The following is a 16,766-nucleotide window of genomic DNA, read 5'->3' as shown; positions in this document are numbered from 1 at the left end:
TCGCATTTTAGCCGGTGAAGTGGCAGGCCCAACGACTTCTGTAGAGATGTAAGTCGCTGAGCTGCGGGATGCGAACGGCGGAAGTGAGCACACAGCGACCGTGCCCTCTGCAGAAGGCCATCTAGTCTGGGATAGTGGGCTAAAAATTGCTGGACAACCAGGTTCAACACGTGAGCCATACAAGGCACGTGTGTGACATTGCCCCGGCGAAGGGCCGCACCCAGGTTTGCAGCATTGTCGCACACGGCCTTCCCTGGTTTCAGGTCCAGTGGAGACAACCATTCATGAAATTGGTTCTCCAGAGCTGACCACAACTCCTCAGCTGTGTGACTCACATTTCCCAGACATTTCAATGTAAAAACCGCCTGATGACGTTGAGCCCTACTGCCAGCATAGTAAGGAGGTGTGCAGGATCCCTTCTGCGCAGTTAGAAAGCTTGTGGCATGACCAGACAGGCTTTGGGTGCAGGTGGAAGACCGAGAGGAGGTTGAGGAGGCAGAAGCAGTGGAGGAACTTTGACATAAAGAGGATTGACGCACAACTCGTGGGGACGGCAAGACTTGGACAGCAGCCCCTTGTCCTGCTGTCACCATAGTTACCCAGTGCCCAGTCAGCGACATGTAACGCCCCTGTCCATGCCTACTCGTCCAAGTGTCTGTGGTGAAATGCACCCTGTCACACACAGAGTTTCTCAAAGAAGCGGTGATGTTGTGTGCGACATGCTGGTGGAGCGCAGGCACACCTTTCTTTGAGAAGTAGTGCCGACTGGGCATCTGGTACTGGGGCACTGCGACGGACATAAGGTCTCGAAAATCCTCTGTGTCCACCAGGCGGAAAGGCAGCATTTCTGTAGCCAAGAGCTTGTAGATGGTGAAATTCAACCTCTTAGCTTTCTCATGGCTAGGAGGAAATGGTCTTTTACTTGTCCACATCTGAGGGACCGAGGGCTGGCTATTGTGCTTAGACGGGGTTGATAAGGGTGTCCCCGGCAAACTGCCGGTCTGTGAGGAAGATGCAGGTGGACATGTTAGGTTGCCTTGATCCAAAGGTGGTGCTATCGATGTCGGACAGCGCTCAAGACCAGCTGGTGTTACCACCTCCAAAGAAAATGATGACCTGCCAATCACGCTGGCTGTTGCGGGTAAAGAGGTGGCAGGTCTGCGCCCCAAAACAGATGTGACTGCTGTCCCCCCAGTCACAGAGGATGAAGAGGCCGCGGATGCACAAGATATGGCAGACGGTGGTTGGCCCGGCCGGCTAGGCCGCATTGTAGCACACTGAGCTTCCCACTGCAACTTATGCTTCATGTCCATGTGCCGGTTCATGCATGAAGTACTCAAACTATGTATTTTTTGGCCTCTACTTAGCTTTTGCTGACAAATGTTACAGATAACACGAGTTGGGTCATCTTTATCGATCTGAAAAAATGCCCAGGCTATGCAAGGCTTAGCACCCATGCGACCTGAAGAGCCACCACGACTTGTGGTGAGAGGCAGAGTTGTGTTTGAGGATGCAGTTGTTGACGTGCTTCCAGTACTACGTCTCTGTCCAGGAAGGCGCAACCTGACCTCGTCGTCACTAGCATCTTCCTCCACCTCCTCTGCTGACCTCATCTCTTGGCTGACTGTGGGTTGACAGTAAGTGGGATCTCCGACCTCATCATCATCACCCTGTGCGTTATCACACCCGTCGTCCTCAGAGCCAACCTGTTCCTGCCCTGACAAAAAACTAAAGTTGTCGCTCCAATCAGGTATTTGAGTCTTATCATCGTCTTCCTCATTGTCTCCACCAACAGGAGTTACAGTTTGGGAATGAGGGTCTACATTATGGTCAGAACCTTCTGCGTCTGGTCCTGGATCCGACTCATAAAGATTCTGGGCATCAGTGCAGATCATTTCCTCGTCTGGATTCACAGAAGCGCTGGAGTCGACCTCTGATTCCCAGGCTATAGTATGAGTAAACAGCTCTGCAGACTCAACCATCTGTTCTACCTCATACTCAGACGGGCAGCTGGAGATTTGGGAGCTGTGAGGAAGCAAGTGCGATTTGGGTGACACCTTTGAGGACTGGAGTATTTGTGATGTTGAAGTTGATGTGGAGGAGAGCCCACTTAAAGGAGCACTTGATATCCGTTGAAGCACCTGCTGTTTTTGTGCCTCATCTGGAATTTGTAGCGATTGGCGTGGCCGTAAGAAAGGGATCTTATCACATTGTCCGCTAAAAGAAGTAGACATTTTAGTTTGGCTGGAAGATGGTCTTTCTTCTGCACCTACCCCACGGACACAACCTTTTTTCCCCTTCCCAACACGCCTATTCCCCTTTCCACCAGCAGCAGGCCTTTTTCCACTCATTTTGGTGGTTAACTAATTCACAACTCTGGAGTTGTTTGCACAAAAAAACAATGGATGGTAACCGAGCAGAGCTGAGTGGCCAAACTGTGGTATTAGGCCAAAACTATTGGCTGGGTTAGATGCAGAAAAAAATTATTTTTAATTTGCAACCTGATGGAGGTCAGTATAGATGGACTAATAGACCAAGTCCCACACACCGCTAGAAGCCCAAATATTTTTTCAGAGCTAGATGCAGAAAATTTTTTTATTCAATTTGCAACCTGATGGAGGTCAGTATAGATGGACTAATAGACCAAGTCCCACACACTGCTAGAAGCCCAAATATTTTTTCAGAGCTAGATGCAGAAAAAAATTATTTTTAATTTGCAACCTGATGGAGGTCAGTATAGATGGACTAATAGACCAAGTCCCACACACCGCTAGAAGCCCAAATATTTTTTCAGAGCTAGATGCAGAAAATTTTTTTATTCAATTTGCAACCTGATGGAGGTCAGTATAGATGGACTAATAGACCAAGTCCCACACACTGCTAGAAGCCCAAATATTTTTTCAGAGCTAGATGCAGAAAAAAATTATTTTTAATTTGCAACCTGATGGAGGTCAGTATAGATGGACTAATAGACCAAGTCCCACACACTGCTAGAAGCCCAAATATTTTTTCAGAGCTAGATGCAGAAAAAAATTATTTTTAATTTGCAACCTGATGGAGGTCAGTATAGATGGACTAATAGACCAAGTCCCACACACCGCTAGAAGCCCAAATATTTTTTCAGAGCTAGATGCAGAAAAAAATTATATTCAATTTGCAACCTGCTGGAGGTCAGTATAGAAGGACTAATAGAACAAGTCCCACACACTGCTAGAAGCCCAAATATTTTTTCAGAGCTAAATGAAGAAAAAAATTATTTTTAATTTGCAACCTGATGGAGGTCAGTATAGATGGACTAATAGACCAAGTCCCACACACTGCTAGAAGCCCAAATATTTTTTCAGAGCTAGATGCAGAAAAAAATTATTTTTAATTTGCAACCTGATGGAGGTCAGTATAGATGGACTAATAGAACAAGTCCCACACGCTGCTAGAAGCCCAAATATTTTTTCAGAGATAAATGAAGAAAAAAATTATTTTTAATTTGCAACCTGATGGAGGTCAGTATAGATGGACTAATAGACCAAGTCCCACACACTGCTAGAAGCCCAAATATTTTTTCAGAGCTAGATGCAGAAAAAAATTATTTTTAATTTGCAACCTGATGGAGGTCAGTATAGATGGACTAATAGACCAAGTCCCACACACCGCTAGAAGCCCAAATATATTTTCAGAGCTAGATGCAGAAAAAAATTATATTCAATTTGCAACCTGCTGGAGGTCAGTATAGAAGGACTAATAGAACAAGTCCCACACACTGCTAGAAGCCCAAATATTTTTTCAGAGCTAAATGAAGAAAAAAAATATTTTTAATTTGCAACCTGATGGAGGTCAGTATAGATGGACTAATAGACCAAGTCCCACACACTGCTAGAAGCCCAAATATTTTTTCAGAGCTAGATGCAGAAAAAAATTATATTCAGTTTGCAACCTGATGGTGGTCAGTATAGATGGACTAATAGAATGATGCTATGCCCAAAAGATTTTACTTCACTAGGTGCAGTAAAAAAATTGGTATTCTATACACAGGTGGTATATCTTGCAACACAGATAGGCTACTCCACTGACTAACACACTCTGCAATAGGCCAAAAAGGATTAGCTTTGCTAGATTCAGCCAAATGCTGTGAAAAAAACTTGCACAGCACTGGCACAGACCTGCCTGGCAAAAACTGATAGGAACTGATGTAACCTAGTCCTGAAAAGGACTCCAATTACAATTAGTCTTTACTCCCACAATCTATCTATTTAAGAGCACAGACCTGCTTGATAAAAGTCGTAGGAAATGCTGTAACCTAGTCCTTAAAAGGACTGCAATCACAACTATTCCCTACTCCCAAGCTATCTGTATATTTGTGCGAAAATTGGCTTGAAATTAACAAGGTATAGCGCACACAGCAACAGCGGTGCCGTCTAACACGCAGCTGCAGCAGTGAGAAAATGGTGGCGACGGGGAAAATGGCTTGGTCTTATAGGGCAAGGACATGTGACATACACTGCCAATCACACATGCCCTTGCTTGTGTGAAAAAAAGCACTTCGCTCCGTGTGTGCGCTGCTGATAGGCTGACAGATTGCACCTCCCCACTGCAAATGCGGGAAAGAGAAAAAAAAATGGAGATCTTCATTGTTCCTGCAGAGATCCATCCCCTGCCCCTCCCCCCGCCCCGCTGTACACTCAAACTGCGTATTAACATTAATTTTCATCATTACTGAGAAAAAATCCAGTTATGATTTTGGTGCACGAACAGTTATCGAACATAACCTCGAACAGCCGAATTTTTCTCAAATTGTTCGTGTTCGCCGACCGGCCCGAACACCGCCCAAAACAGCTCGAATTTGAGATTGGCGAACAGTTCGAGTAGAACAACGCTCATCTCTATTAGCAAGCAGACTATAATTGTCTCATAGAGGAGACTTATACTGCCCCAGATACATCTACCCATAAGTAAAAACTTGGTAAATAAAGTTCTTGCTGTTCCCAGAACATATCCAAGAGTAACAGAAATTCCTCAACCCCATTGTTTCCTGTCCAGAGAAGGAGGGGTCAACCGATTAATACTTTCATATGTGTAAAGTAAAAAGACAACATCAGCCTATTATATTATTACTTGTATACTGCACTTATTAGCAGTTTCTATGATGCTTTTAATTCACATTCTGATCATCTTGTGGATACTAATATAAAATTAAAGCAACAATCTTGTATACTATTCTTATTTATATCAATTGTGGTGTTTAATGTTCATCGTTCTTCAGGGAGCATTTCTAATCCCTCAATACGCACATTAAGGATCATCATAGTGCGCATATACTGCTCTTGACACTCATATAGTTATTCCCAATGTATCAATGTTTGGAGAATTTTAATGTAGTACTCCCTACTTTTCTCAGCCCAGGATATGACCAATGACTACTTATTGCACTTTGCCCTCAGTCTAACACTATAACAAGCATATAGTGCATAGTGGATAGACTGCAAAAAGCACAGTGAATATGAAATTATAGTTTTTATTAATAAAATAAAGTTAATTTTTAATATTGTTTGTCCACTTTAGTCAGTAAATTTGTTTATATAGTGGATTTAATGGAGTTTTAAGGTCCTCAATCAGTGAATTTCATTATCAGTTCCCCCCTCTGCATTCTACATCTCTACCTGTCAAATAAATATTTTTCTATAATAAGATACATTGCAAAAGTTTCTTAGCACTTCTTGTAGAATCATAGAATGTTAGAGCTGGAAGGGACCTCCAGGGTCCTTGTGTCCAACCCCCTGCTCAATGCAGGATTCACTAAACCATCTCAAACAGATATCTGTCCAGCCTTTTTGAAGACTTCCATTGAAGGAGAATTCACCACCTCTCGTGGCAGCTTACCAAATGATGCAGTACTCCTACACAATACTATGTGAAAACATGTTTTGCCTTCATAGCGCACCATTCTTGCAATCTTGGGTCTACACGGGTACGGCAGCTCAGTTTTCTTAGTCCAGCAGACCGACCCGTGCGCATATCTATTCATGTATGAATCCATTGATTTACTTTATTGTTGTAAATCCTGTACTCATCTATTTACTGATTCACTCATGCGGAGACGGCACCTCGGTATTCTTCTCTCAGTGTACCCATCCATTCACATTTCCATCCACACATGAATTATTAGCAATGTATATTTTATACCTTCCTAAGAATTAATTTATATTGATTAACTATACACACCAAAAAGCATGTATTGAGATTAATACTCCATAACTTCCTAAGCACTCATTTATTTGATTCAAAACACCAAAATAAAAAAAAAAGCCCGTATATACCTGCCATTTTATATATACATACAGTTATATGAAAAAGTTTGGGCACCCCTATTAATCTTAAGCTTAATGTTTTATAAAAATTGGTGTTTTTGCAACAGCTATTTCAGTTTGACATATGTAATAACTGTTGGACACAGTAATGTTTCTGCCTTGAAATGAGGTTTATTGTACTAACAGAAAATGTGCAATCTGCATTCAAACAAAATTTGTCAGGTGCATAAGTATGGGCACCCTTATCATTTTCTTGTTTTAAATACTCCTACCTACTTTTTACTGACTTACTAAAGCACTTTTTTTGGTTTTGTAACCTCATTGAGCTTTGAACTTCATAGCCAGGTGTATGCAATCACGAGAAAAGCTACTTAAAGTGGCCACTTGCAAGTTGTTCTCCTGTTTCAATCTCCTCTGAAGAGTGGCATCATGGGCTCCTCAAAACAACTGTCAAATTATCTGAAAACAAAGATTATTCAACATAGTTGTTCAGGGGAAGGATACAAAAAGCTGTCTCAGAGATTTAACCTGTCAGTTTCCACTGTGAGGAACATAGTAAGGAAATGGAAGAACACAGGGACAGTTCTTGTTAAGGCCAGAAGTGGCTGCAGATGTTGTCACTGTGCATCGGTCAACTATACAATGCACTTTGCACAAGGAGAAGCTGTATGGGAGAGTGATGCGAAAGAAGCCGTTTCTGCAAGCACGCCACAAACAGAGTCGGCTGAGGTATGCAAAAGCACATTTGGAGAAGCCAATTTCTTTTTGGAAGAAGGTCCTGTGGACTGATGAAACCAAGATTGAGTTGTTTGGTCAGACAAAAAGGCGTTATGCATGGCGGCAAAAAAACACAGCATTCCAAGAAAAACACTTGCTACCCACAGTAAAATTTGGTGGAGGTTCCATCATGCTTTGGGGCTGTGTGGCCAATGCCGGCACCGGGAATCTTGTTAAAGTTGAGGGACGCATGGATTCCACTCAGTATCAGCAGATTCTTGACAATAATGTTCAAGAATCAGTGATAAAGTAGAAGTTACGCAGGGGATAGATCTTTCAGCAAGACAATGATCCAAAACACTGCTCCAAATCTACTCAGGCATTCATGCAGAGGAACAATTACAATGTTCTGGAATGGCCATCCCAGTCCCCAGACCTGAATATCATTGAACATCTGTGGGATCATTTGAAGAGGGCTGTCCATGCTCGGCGACCATCAAACTTTACTGAACTGGAATTGTTTTGTAAAGAGGAAGGGTCAAAAATACCTTAATCCAGGATCCAGGAAATCATTAAAAGCTACAGGAAGCGACTAGAGGCTGTTATTTTTGCAAAAGGAGGATCTACTAAATATTAATGTCACTTTTCTGGTGAGGTGCCCATATTCTGTTAGTACAATAAACCTCATTTCAAGGCAGAAACATTACTGTGTCCAACAGTTATTACATATATCAAACTGAAATAGCTGTTGCAAAAACACCAATTTTTATAAAACATTAAGCTTAAGATTAATAGGGGTGCCCAAACTTTTTCATATAACTGTATATGCAGTTTATTGCGGGGCCGGCACCGTATTATTCTGGTCGTAGTAGATCAACCCATGCATATATTTATTGAACTACCTATGTAGGAACCCTTGGTTATCTATTCAATTGTTTTAATAGTTCTTACCTTCTTATGTATTAATTAATTTAATTATTTATTTATACATCCCTAAAAAAACAGAAATGAACCAGATGCTATATCTACTTTTATGGCTCAGTTCAGGCATAATGTCAATTATTTAGCTCAGGATTCCTAGTGTGTTCACTAGCAGTCGGCACCACATACATTAACTGATAGAACAAAGTGACTAGAAAAAGTTTTAAAATTTCATTCCGTGACCACTCCCGCTGACCTTATCTGGTCAGAGTTTTTATGTATTCATGACGGGAACGTTGGAGTGGTGGTTCCGACTAGTGACTCTAACAGAACAACAACAGAATAAGAACCATGGGTTCGAAACCATAACACATCAATGTAATAATAATACTAATAATATTTTACTACAGGTTCACATACAGAATGCACATACAAGAAGTATGCACAATCTATTTCTATTTTTATTTATTTTTTAATTCTACTTTTTATACAAGCACTCCTGTAATTAATACTTTGATGAAAATGCAATTTAGCAATAATTTATAAAGCATTGATTATGTTGGCAATTGTTAACAGACTAGCCATTTTGGCGCCAAGTTTTTTATGACTGTGGATATATAAGTTGCACTAGGAGGCTGTATGTATTCCTCTCTTTCAGAACCATATGATGTAATTCATCTGGACCAGGAGATTCAAATTCATCTAAATTACCTAAGTGTTACCTCATAGTGTGGACTCTTATATTCCTTCAATAGCACAGTGAAGATTAGTTGATGTTACATTTGCTTCCTTAGAGAACACAGATGCAAAATAGATATTTAAAAGTTCGGCCTTCTCAACATCAGTTTTGACCACTTCACCCTTTTCATCCTGCAAAGTCCTACAGCATCTTTGACTTTTCTTTTGCTTTTGACATACCCCCAAAATCCTTTTCTATTGCTTTTGGTCTTCCTTGCAAGCCTCACTTCATTACTGGCTTTAGGTCTTCTAACGCTTTCCCTGCAAACAGCTATTCTTCTTTTGCTATGCCCCCTCTTTTTATTTCATATACATTTGTTTTTTCCTTTTTAGCATTTGTTTAAATTCTGTGCTCATTCATCTGGTATCTTTAATTGCTTCCAATTCAATGTTCTTTTAGAGATTGTTACTGATTGTGCAGTGAGAATTTCATTTAGCAAAAGCTCCCATCCTTGGACATTTCTGTCTTTCAGAACATCCAGCCATTGGACCATTCCTACCCTCTTTCTGAGTTTATTAAAATCTGCCTTTCTGAAGTCCAACCTTAAAGTCTGAGTCCTTGCAGGTCTTCCTTCATTTGTAATCCAAAATTCAAGGATAGCATGATCACTGCCTCCTAAATTCCCAGCCACCTTTACTACCTTAACCATTTCCACCCTGTTGGTAAGAATTAGGTCCAAGATTGTACTATTGATTTTTGGGAAAGAAATTGAAATTAATGCTCAATTTTAATAGCATATTTGATAATTGCATTTATTTAATATGACATGAAGATGCTTTAGTTTATTCTTAGTCTACCCACTTTATTTACACAGGACCAAAAGGTGTCATACATGACTGGAGAAAGTTCAAGCTTGCCAGTGAAGATCAAGAAGCAATAGCTGCAAACAAAAAGGAAATTCTTCGGCAAATGTCTTCTCCTTACAAGGCACCAAGCAAAGATGAGAAAGACACAAGAGAAAAATTCACTCGAAAGGTAATTCAACAGTTGGTCAAAAACAGCAAACCATATGGTAGAAATAGAGATTTTCAATACTTGCCTTATTTAAATGCAATTTCCAGCATAGGTCATAACTATCAGGTTGGGGAGGGTACAATAGATGCAATAGCCTTATAAATCAATTGGTTGGAGGTTCCATAGAGTCCGGAAGTAAACCGTATACGGCGATAGACATCACATTTCCATACACTGTGCAGTGGTTGTTCTACATTACTGCAGCTTAGCCCCCATTCACTTCAATAGGAGCTGTGCTGTAATGGCCACTACAATGTAGAGCTGTGGTGTGCGGACTTTGCACACTGTGTATATCTGGCAGCCATAGTAGCTTACCCCATTGGCTCTGCAACTCATTTAAATTTTTATGTTTGCATTTTTTGCTCCCCTTTTTCGATCACATAACTAAATAAGGGTTATATTAAAGTTGTAGTTCTGAATAACACCATTCATTTTACAAAATAATGCACTGAAAAACAGGGAAATAAATCCAGTCAATCGAGCTATGTCAGCTTCCTGAGTTGACCATTTTATTCATACATTTATTCAATTTGGGGTAAATATGATGTTTTGAGGTTTCTTTTTTTATGGCGCTTACCTAATGGGTTAATTCATTTTATATTTTGATAAACCGTACTTTTACAGATGAGGGATACCAATTTTCTATTTTTCTTCTTTATTATTAACAAGAGAAAATAGGGGTTATTTGAATTTTTATATTTTTTATTTTATTGTTTACATTATTTTAAAGCCCCCTTAGGGCACTAGAACCTGCAGTATTGCAGTATATGTTGTAAATCGTGATCTTAACAAAAGTACCAAGATGGCATCGACGAGGGCCTTCAGCAGGTCCCCGGCTGCCACAGTAAACCATAGATGCCCTGCTTCATTTAAACACTTTGTCAGGTATTGACAGCTGCATGTAAATGGTTAACATCAGCGATTGGCGATCAGTTTTGACTACAGCTGTTAGACACAAATACCAGCTATGTAACATAGCCAACATCTACTACACATGATATGGCTGTGAGTCCCCCTCCAAACGCTCTTCCTATCTCTGAAGTACATGTACAGCCTTTTGCGCTAAGGGATTAAACACGATTGGCCATCAATAAAGATGGTGCAAATCAATTTGTAGGGCCAGGTCCAGTGGCTACATCAGTTATCTGTAGCTGCCAGTCAGGAACCCAGCAAACTGCCACCTGCCTGACGGCATCCCGGTCTCCTCTTTTGATTAGGTGACCTGGCATAATGTCATTGTTGTGGCATGATGCACTTGACATTGTGCAAGACTGGCTAATCAAAAGAACTGCAGATGCTGGCATGTAGGAGGTGGTTCACTGAGCTTCCGTCCAGCAGCCACAGATTACTGATGTGGCCACTTGACCAGGTCCTTTGATTCAATTTGTACCATCTATGTTCATCAATATCTAAGCCTTACACAACCCATATAAAAATTAAGTTTAATTTGCTACATGAGTTGGAAAGTTTTATAGTGGCAGACATTGGATTTGTATCTTTGTGCTGAATTTAGTAGTACAGATTAGGAAATCCACCACCCCAAACACTGATAATAAAGCTCGCAAATGTACAGTGCTTTGAAAAAGTATTCATACCCCGTGAACTTTTCTACATTTTTTCACGCTACACCCACAAACTTAAATGGATCTTATCATATATTGTGTGCTTTACCAACACAAAGTACAAAGTATTTGTGAAGTTTAAAGCAAATTATACATGGTTTTCTAAATATTTTAAAAATATAGATCAGAAAATGGTGGCGTGCATTTATATTCAGCCCCCTGTATTCTGATATCTCTAAATAAAATCCTGAGTGATCAATTGCCTCCAGAAGTCACATAATTAGTAAATTGAGTCCACCTCAGTCCTATTCTCAGTATAACTACAGCTGTTCTGTGAAAGTCTCAGAGGTTTGGTGGAAAACATTGAGGATCAAACAGCATAATGAAAACCAAGGAATGCACCAGACAGGTCAGAGAAAAAGTTGTGGAGAAGAGTAAAGCAGGGTTAGGTTATAAAAAAAATAGCCCGAACTGTGAACATATCACAGTGTGTTCAATCCATCATCCAAAATGGAAGGTGTATGGCACAACTGCAAACATACCAAGACATGGCCGTCCACGTAAACTGAAATCCCAAACAAGAAGAGCACTAATTAGAGAAGCAGCCAAAAGACCCATGGTTACTCTGGAAGAGCTGCAGAGATCCACAACTCAGGTGAGAGAATCCGTCCATAGGACAACTATTATACTCCGACAATCTGATCTTTGTGGAAGAGTGGCAAGAAGAAAGCAGTTTTTGAAAGCAAGTCATAAGAAGTTTGCAGTTTTCAAAAAGCCTTGTAGGGGACACAGCTAGCATGTGGGAGAAGGTGCTCTGGTCAGATGAAACCAAAGTAAAACTTTTTAGGCTAAATACAAAATGCTATTTATGGTGGAAAACTAACACTGCACATCACCCTGAAAACACCATCCCCAGCGTCAAATATGGTGGCAGCATCATGCTATGGGAATACTTATCTTCAACTGGGACAGGGAAGCTGGTCAAAGTTGATGGGAAGATGGATGGAGCTAAATACAGGGGAATCCAGATGCTCTCCATCCAATCTCACTCAGCTAGAGCTAGTTTGTAAAGAAGAATGGGCAAAACTTTCAGCCTCTTGATGTGCAAAGCTAGTAGAGACATACCCCAAAATACTTACAGCAGTAATTGCAGCGAAAGGTGGTCTAACAAAGTGTTGACTCAGGGAGGCTGAACACAAGTGCACGTCATAATTTTCAGATTTATATTTTTAAAATAATTAGAAAACCGTGTATCATTTCCTTTACACTTCATAAATACTTGCTACTTTGTGTTGGTATATCACATAAAATCCCAATAAAATACATTTAAGTGTTTGTGGGTGTAATGTGAAAAAAATCTGGAAAAGTTCACAGGGTATGAACACTTTTTTAAGGCACTTTATATGCCCATATAGCTGACTGCAAAAGAACGGATATATGGTAAGATGATCTATTGGCTACTTCACATGACGCCTACAGTAAACATACATAAAATTATGCAAAGTAAAAGTAATTTTAAAACAAATTAAATTTTATGTATACAAAAGAGAAAAAGATGTTTAGAGGAGTACTATATTGTTAAAATGTGAGATATACTACTTAGCGGGATTGCCCAGGGAATATAAATTATTATTTAAATGCCTCAGACTCTAAAGAACAAAGGAATGATATGAACCCTTATTAATTCCTATCACCAGAAATAGCCAGAAAGACCCACTCAGCCAATCACTAGGCACCAACATTTGGCATGGTCTACAAAAACAAAAACTGCGCTACACTATTCTGTGGGATCCTGGCCTTGGGATGTACAATCCTTCCATTGCTATTTCAAATACAATGAGAATAAGGCCTCATTCAAAAGTCTGTGATTTTTATCAGAGTTTCATCAGAATTTGGTCAGTGTGCCAGTTTTTACCATCAGAGTTCATCAGTTTTCCTCAGATGAAAAAATAAAAACTGATGAAGGTTTCCCAAGTTTCTCCTATCAAATAGGCAAATGGCATTCAAGTACTGACGGATTTTTTTTATGAACCCAGCGACTTGAATTGGCAAATTTGATCAAAGACTCAGATAAAAAATTGGTCTCCTTGATTTTGTGCAATGACTCAGTCTGTAAGAAAACACGAAAATGTGAACAGCTCCACAGATTATTATAGGTACGAGTACTATCCATGAAAACCATAGATAGAACTTGTATGAGAAAAACGGACATCTGAATAAGTTATACGGCTGTATTCACATACAGCGGCCACCCTGCGGCTGAAAACTGCAACAGCCCTGTGCAACTGCTGTCTTTCCACTTTCTCCTTGCACAATTATTTTATCTTGTAGAGAAGTTGTTTCACCTGTGAAACCGTGGGGTCATTACGATCGGACACGCGGTCTTGCAGGTGAAACAGCCGATTTCCTGTGAGGTTATCTGATTCATGTTGCTTGTGGTTTGGGCAGCATGAATTGACTGACAGGTTCCCTTTAAAAGGCATCTTGAGAATGATCATTGAAACGTTCTTATGACTTGTACTTAATTGTTATTCTCTTCTATTCACAGATGAGTATGCAAGAAAAGGAACTAATTAATGACAAAGAGGATGAAAACTGTCTACAAAAGTATCGCAAACAATGTATGCAGGACATGCACCAGAGGTTGAGTTTTGGCCCTAAATATGGGTACCTATATGAGCTGAAAAGTGGGGATGAATTTTTAGAAGCAATAGAGAAAGAGAAAAAAACCACTACAGTAATAGTTCATATATTTTCTGATGAGATCAAAGCTTGTGAGGCACTGAATAACTGTTTGACCTGCCTTGCGTTAGAGTATCCAACAGTAAAGTTTTGTAAAATTAAGTCAGCTGACACAGGAGCTGGAGAACGGTTCTCTATAGAAATCCTCCCAACCATACTGGTCTACAAATCAGGAGATCTTATTAGTAATTTTATAAATGTGTCTGAAAACTTGACTGAGGAATTTTTTGCTGGTGATGTGGAGGCATTTCTTAATGAATATGGGCTTTTGCCTGAGAAAGAAAGTCAAGGCATGCCATGTGATGATGGGGAGGGTGATATTGAATAGCTGAAACATATCCAAATTTTATAATGACAGACCTTACATTTAGGAGATGTTCCTGTGTCCAATGATTAAAAAAGGAAACATCATAGGAAATATTTGGAGTGTTGTGAAGCATATTTATGGTTATGTTAACCAAAGTTAACCAGTTTTCCTTATAGTCCTGGTTTAATACCAAATAGTGTGATTAACTAAGAGAAAGTGAAGTGTTTTAGAAACAATTAGTCTAACGCAACTAGCATATGACATCACATTCTGTTATTGCAGTACAGAACAACTTTGATAGAACATTTCAGCAAATAAAGATTAGCGAAAAGTTGTGTTCCAAAATATTTTCAGTATCAATTTCTGAAGATTCTCATCTTGCAGTCACTTGATAAGAACAGCCATGGACAGCTGCACAGTTGTGACAAGACATTGTGTTCTGTACTAAACCTTTGTATGTGAGCTGTATGTTCCTTGCCATAGCCATCCATCAAGAGCAGCTTCAGGTAGGGTTCAGAGAGGACAGATCGAGCACTTGTCTGGACTGGGACGCTTTGAGGCACTTGCTAACTCACTTATCTATTTGGACAAAGTTGATACTCTCATTTTCTAAATTGATCTACAGCCACATACGAGGTGTACGTTGTACACGTTGTAACATGTGTACATTAAAGACTCTTACCCAGCACTGCAGATGGCTTTCTAGGCATAAACAACCTGACAGTGTCCCTTCCAGTGAACATCTTGAGAACTATCGTAAAATTCTTTAACTTTCCATTTACATAAAGAATAACTTTAATCTGCTAAAACAGTTAAACCCCTTTAAGTTGTCATGTATTTTAATCATTAGGTTCTGTGAAATATTCTTGGTCACAATGTGATCTGCTGTAATAATGCACAAATTAGTGAAGGTAAAGCTATAAACATAAGAATTAAAGGGAACCTGTCAGGTCCAATAACAATATTAACCTGCAGATAAAGGTTTAACCTGCTGGTTAATAGCATTATGAAGGTGCTTGACCGTAGTACTGAAAGTGTGGCATCTAGGAAAAAAAGTAACTTTATTTTTCCAAAAGCCATCGGCTTTCAGTCATACAGGTGTGCCCAGAGTTCACCACTCAGAGTACTGAAATCAGCGGCAGTAAGCACGTCCCGGCATGTCCTCCTGTAGTTGCTAAAATCTTCTCTTGACTGCTAGACGAGGATCCTGAACAAACTGTCTCTGAAGCACGTCCTCTGGGCACTGTGCAACACTTCATTTGCGTGCTGCTGCAAAGAAAGGAAAAGCTGCTGCACCTGCAGACCCAGAACAACTTGCAGGAAATTCAACAAGAGCACTTTCTTATAAAAATGCATTGTCCACAGCTGTAACAGAAGGTAGAATGAAATTGTTTCTCTCAACGTAGATTTAGAAGTGGCAACTAGCTTGACAGATGATCAATTTAAAGTCCTTTTAACTGTGATAGTGCAGCGAATAGGAGTGAGGGATTTAGGACCCCCAACTATCATAGGTTGGAAAAGTTACTTTCTTAATAAATATGCATGTGTGAACATTTCAAAACTTGGTCAATAAAGGACTTGGTATTAGAGTGACTGGCAAGTCAGGCACTAAAACATGATCTTTCAGGGGATGACAACTTTTTTTCTTCTCAGAACTTACTAGTGGGCTGTTTTTTTTGTTTCATTTTATAGCTCAGCTCCCTTTGGGCAAGGCTGTGGCTAAAGTTTAGATACAGCGCCTACAAGGAATCTGAGGAAAACCTCCATATTCTTCAATGGTTCAGGCTACTGTTATCTTTTATCATACACTCAACAGGACATTAGTGTATGGAAAGCTTATTAGCATTACTGAAAAGGCAGTACAATTATAAAGTGCAGACCATGAAACCATCAGTAATAAAAAGATAATCATTATGCATCTCACACAGCTATACTGAAAGTAATGAGCCTTAGTAGGGGGAAGCCAAGAGTCGCTTAAGCACAATATCACTTCATAGTAATGGTTCAGGCTGCCTGTATATTATAAGGTTCACTAATCTACAGTTTTTGAATAGTTCAATAAACATTGTTTAAAACATGTCTTTGTTGGTCCATTTAATTGATAATAAAGTTTTACAGCTAGTTTGATGAGTCAAAGTGAATCCTTATGCATATAGTAGACTTCTGTGCTCTAAGGTTCTATGTCGGACACAAGTGGAGTTTCTCAAACTCTGTACTATGGAGCAGGAGTCACAGAGGCATACAAAAGTACACAAAGGTCAGCTAGAACACTCTATGAGTGACATATTATGGCACACAACTTAAAGATTTACCCATATGTATGAGGCCTTAAGGCCCCCATTAGAAATACCTGAATGGTGGGCCAAAAGAGATAGCTATCAAAGTTGCATGGGCATGTCAATGCCAGGGCTATACAGAGACTTTGTATAGAGCCATAGTTTAACCATCAACTACAACTGCGA

At 39.9% G+C, this 16,766-nt stretch overlaps 1 protein-coding gene across 1 annotated transcript in view; it reads left to right on the top strand.

Moving 5' to 3' along the window:
- Positions 1-16,312, top strand: part of PDC (phosducin) — a 235,009-nt gene extending 218,697 nt beyond the window's left edge. The window contains exons 3-4 of the mRNA XM_073642563.1: positions 9,494-9,654; positions 13,804-16,312. Coding sequence (XP_073498664.1) covers positions 9,494-9,654; positions 13,804-14,325 — 683 coding nt within the window. The 3' untranslated portion in view covers positions 14,326-16,312. The remainder of the gene's footprint in view (positions 1-9,493; positions 9,655-13,803) is intronic.
- Positions 16,313-16,766: the final 454 nt, after the last annotated feature.

Source organism: Phyllobates terribilis, unplaced genomic scaffold, assembly GCF_046119375.1.
Source record: "Phyllobates terribilis strain yellow unplaced genomic scaffold, ASM4611937v1 Scaffold_8__6_contigs__length_399053987, whole genome shotgun sequence".
In the NCBI taxonomy this organism is placed as follows: domain Eukaryota; kingdom Metazoa; phylum Chordata; class Amphibia; order Anura; family Dendrobatidae; genus Phyllobates; species Phyllobates terribilis.
The sequence above is the reverse complement of the archived record's forward strand: the minus strand, read 5'-3'. Positions and strand labels throughout refer to the sequence as shown.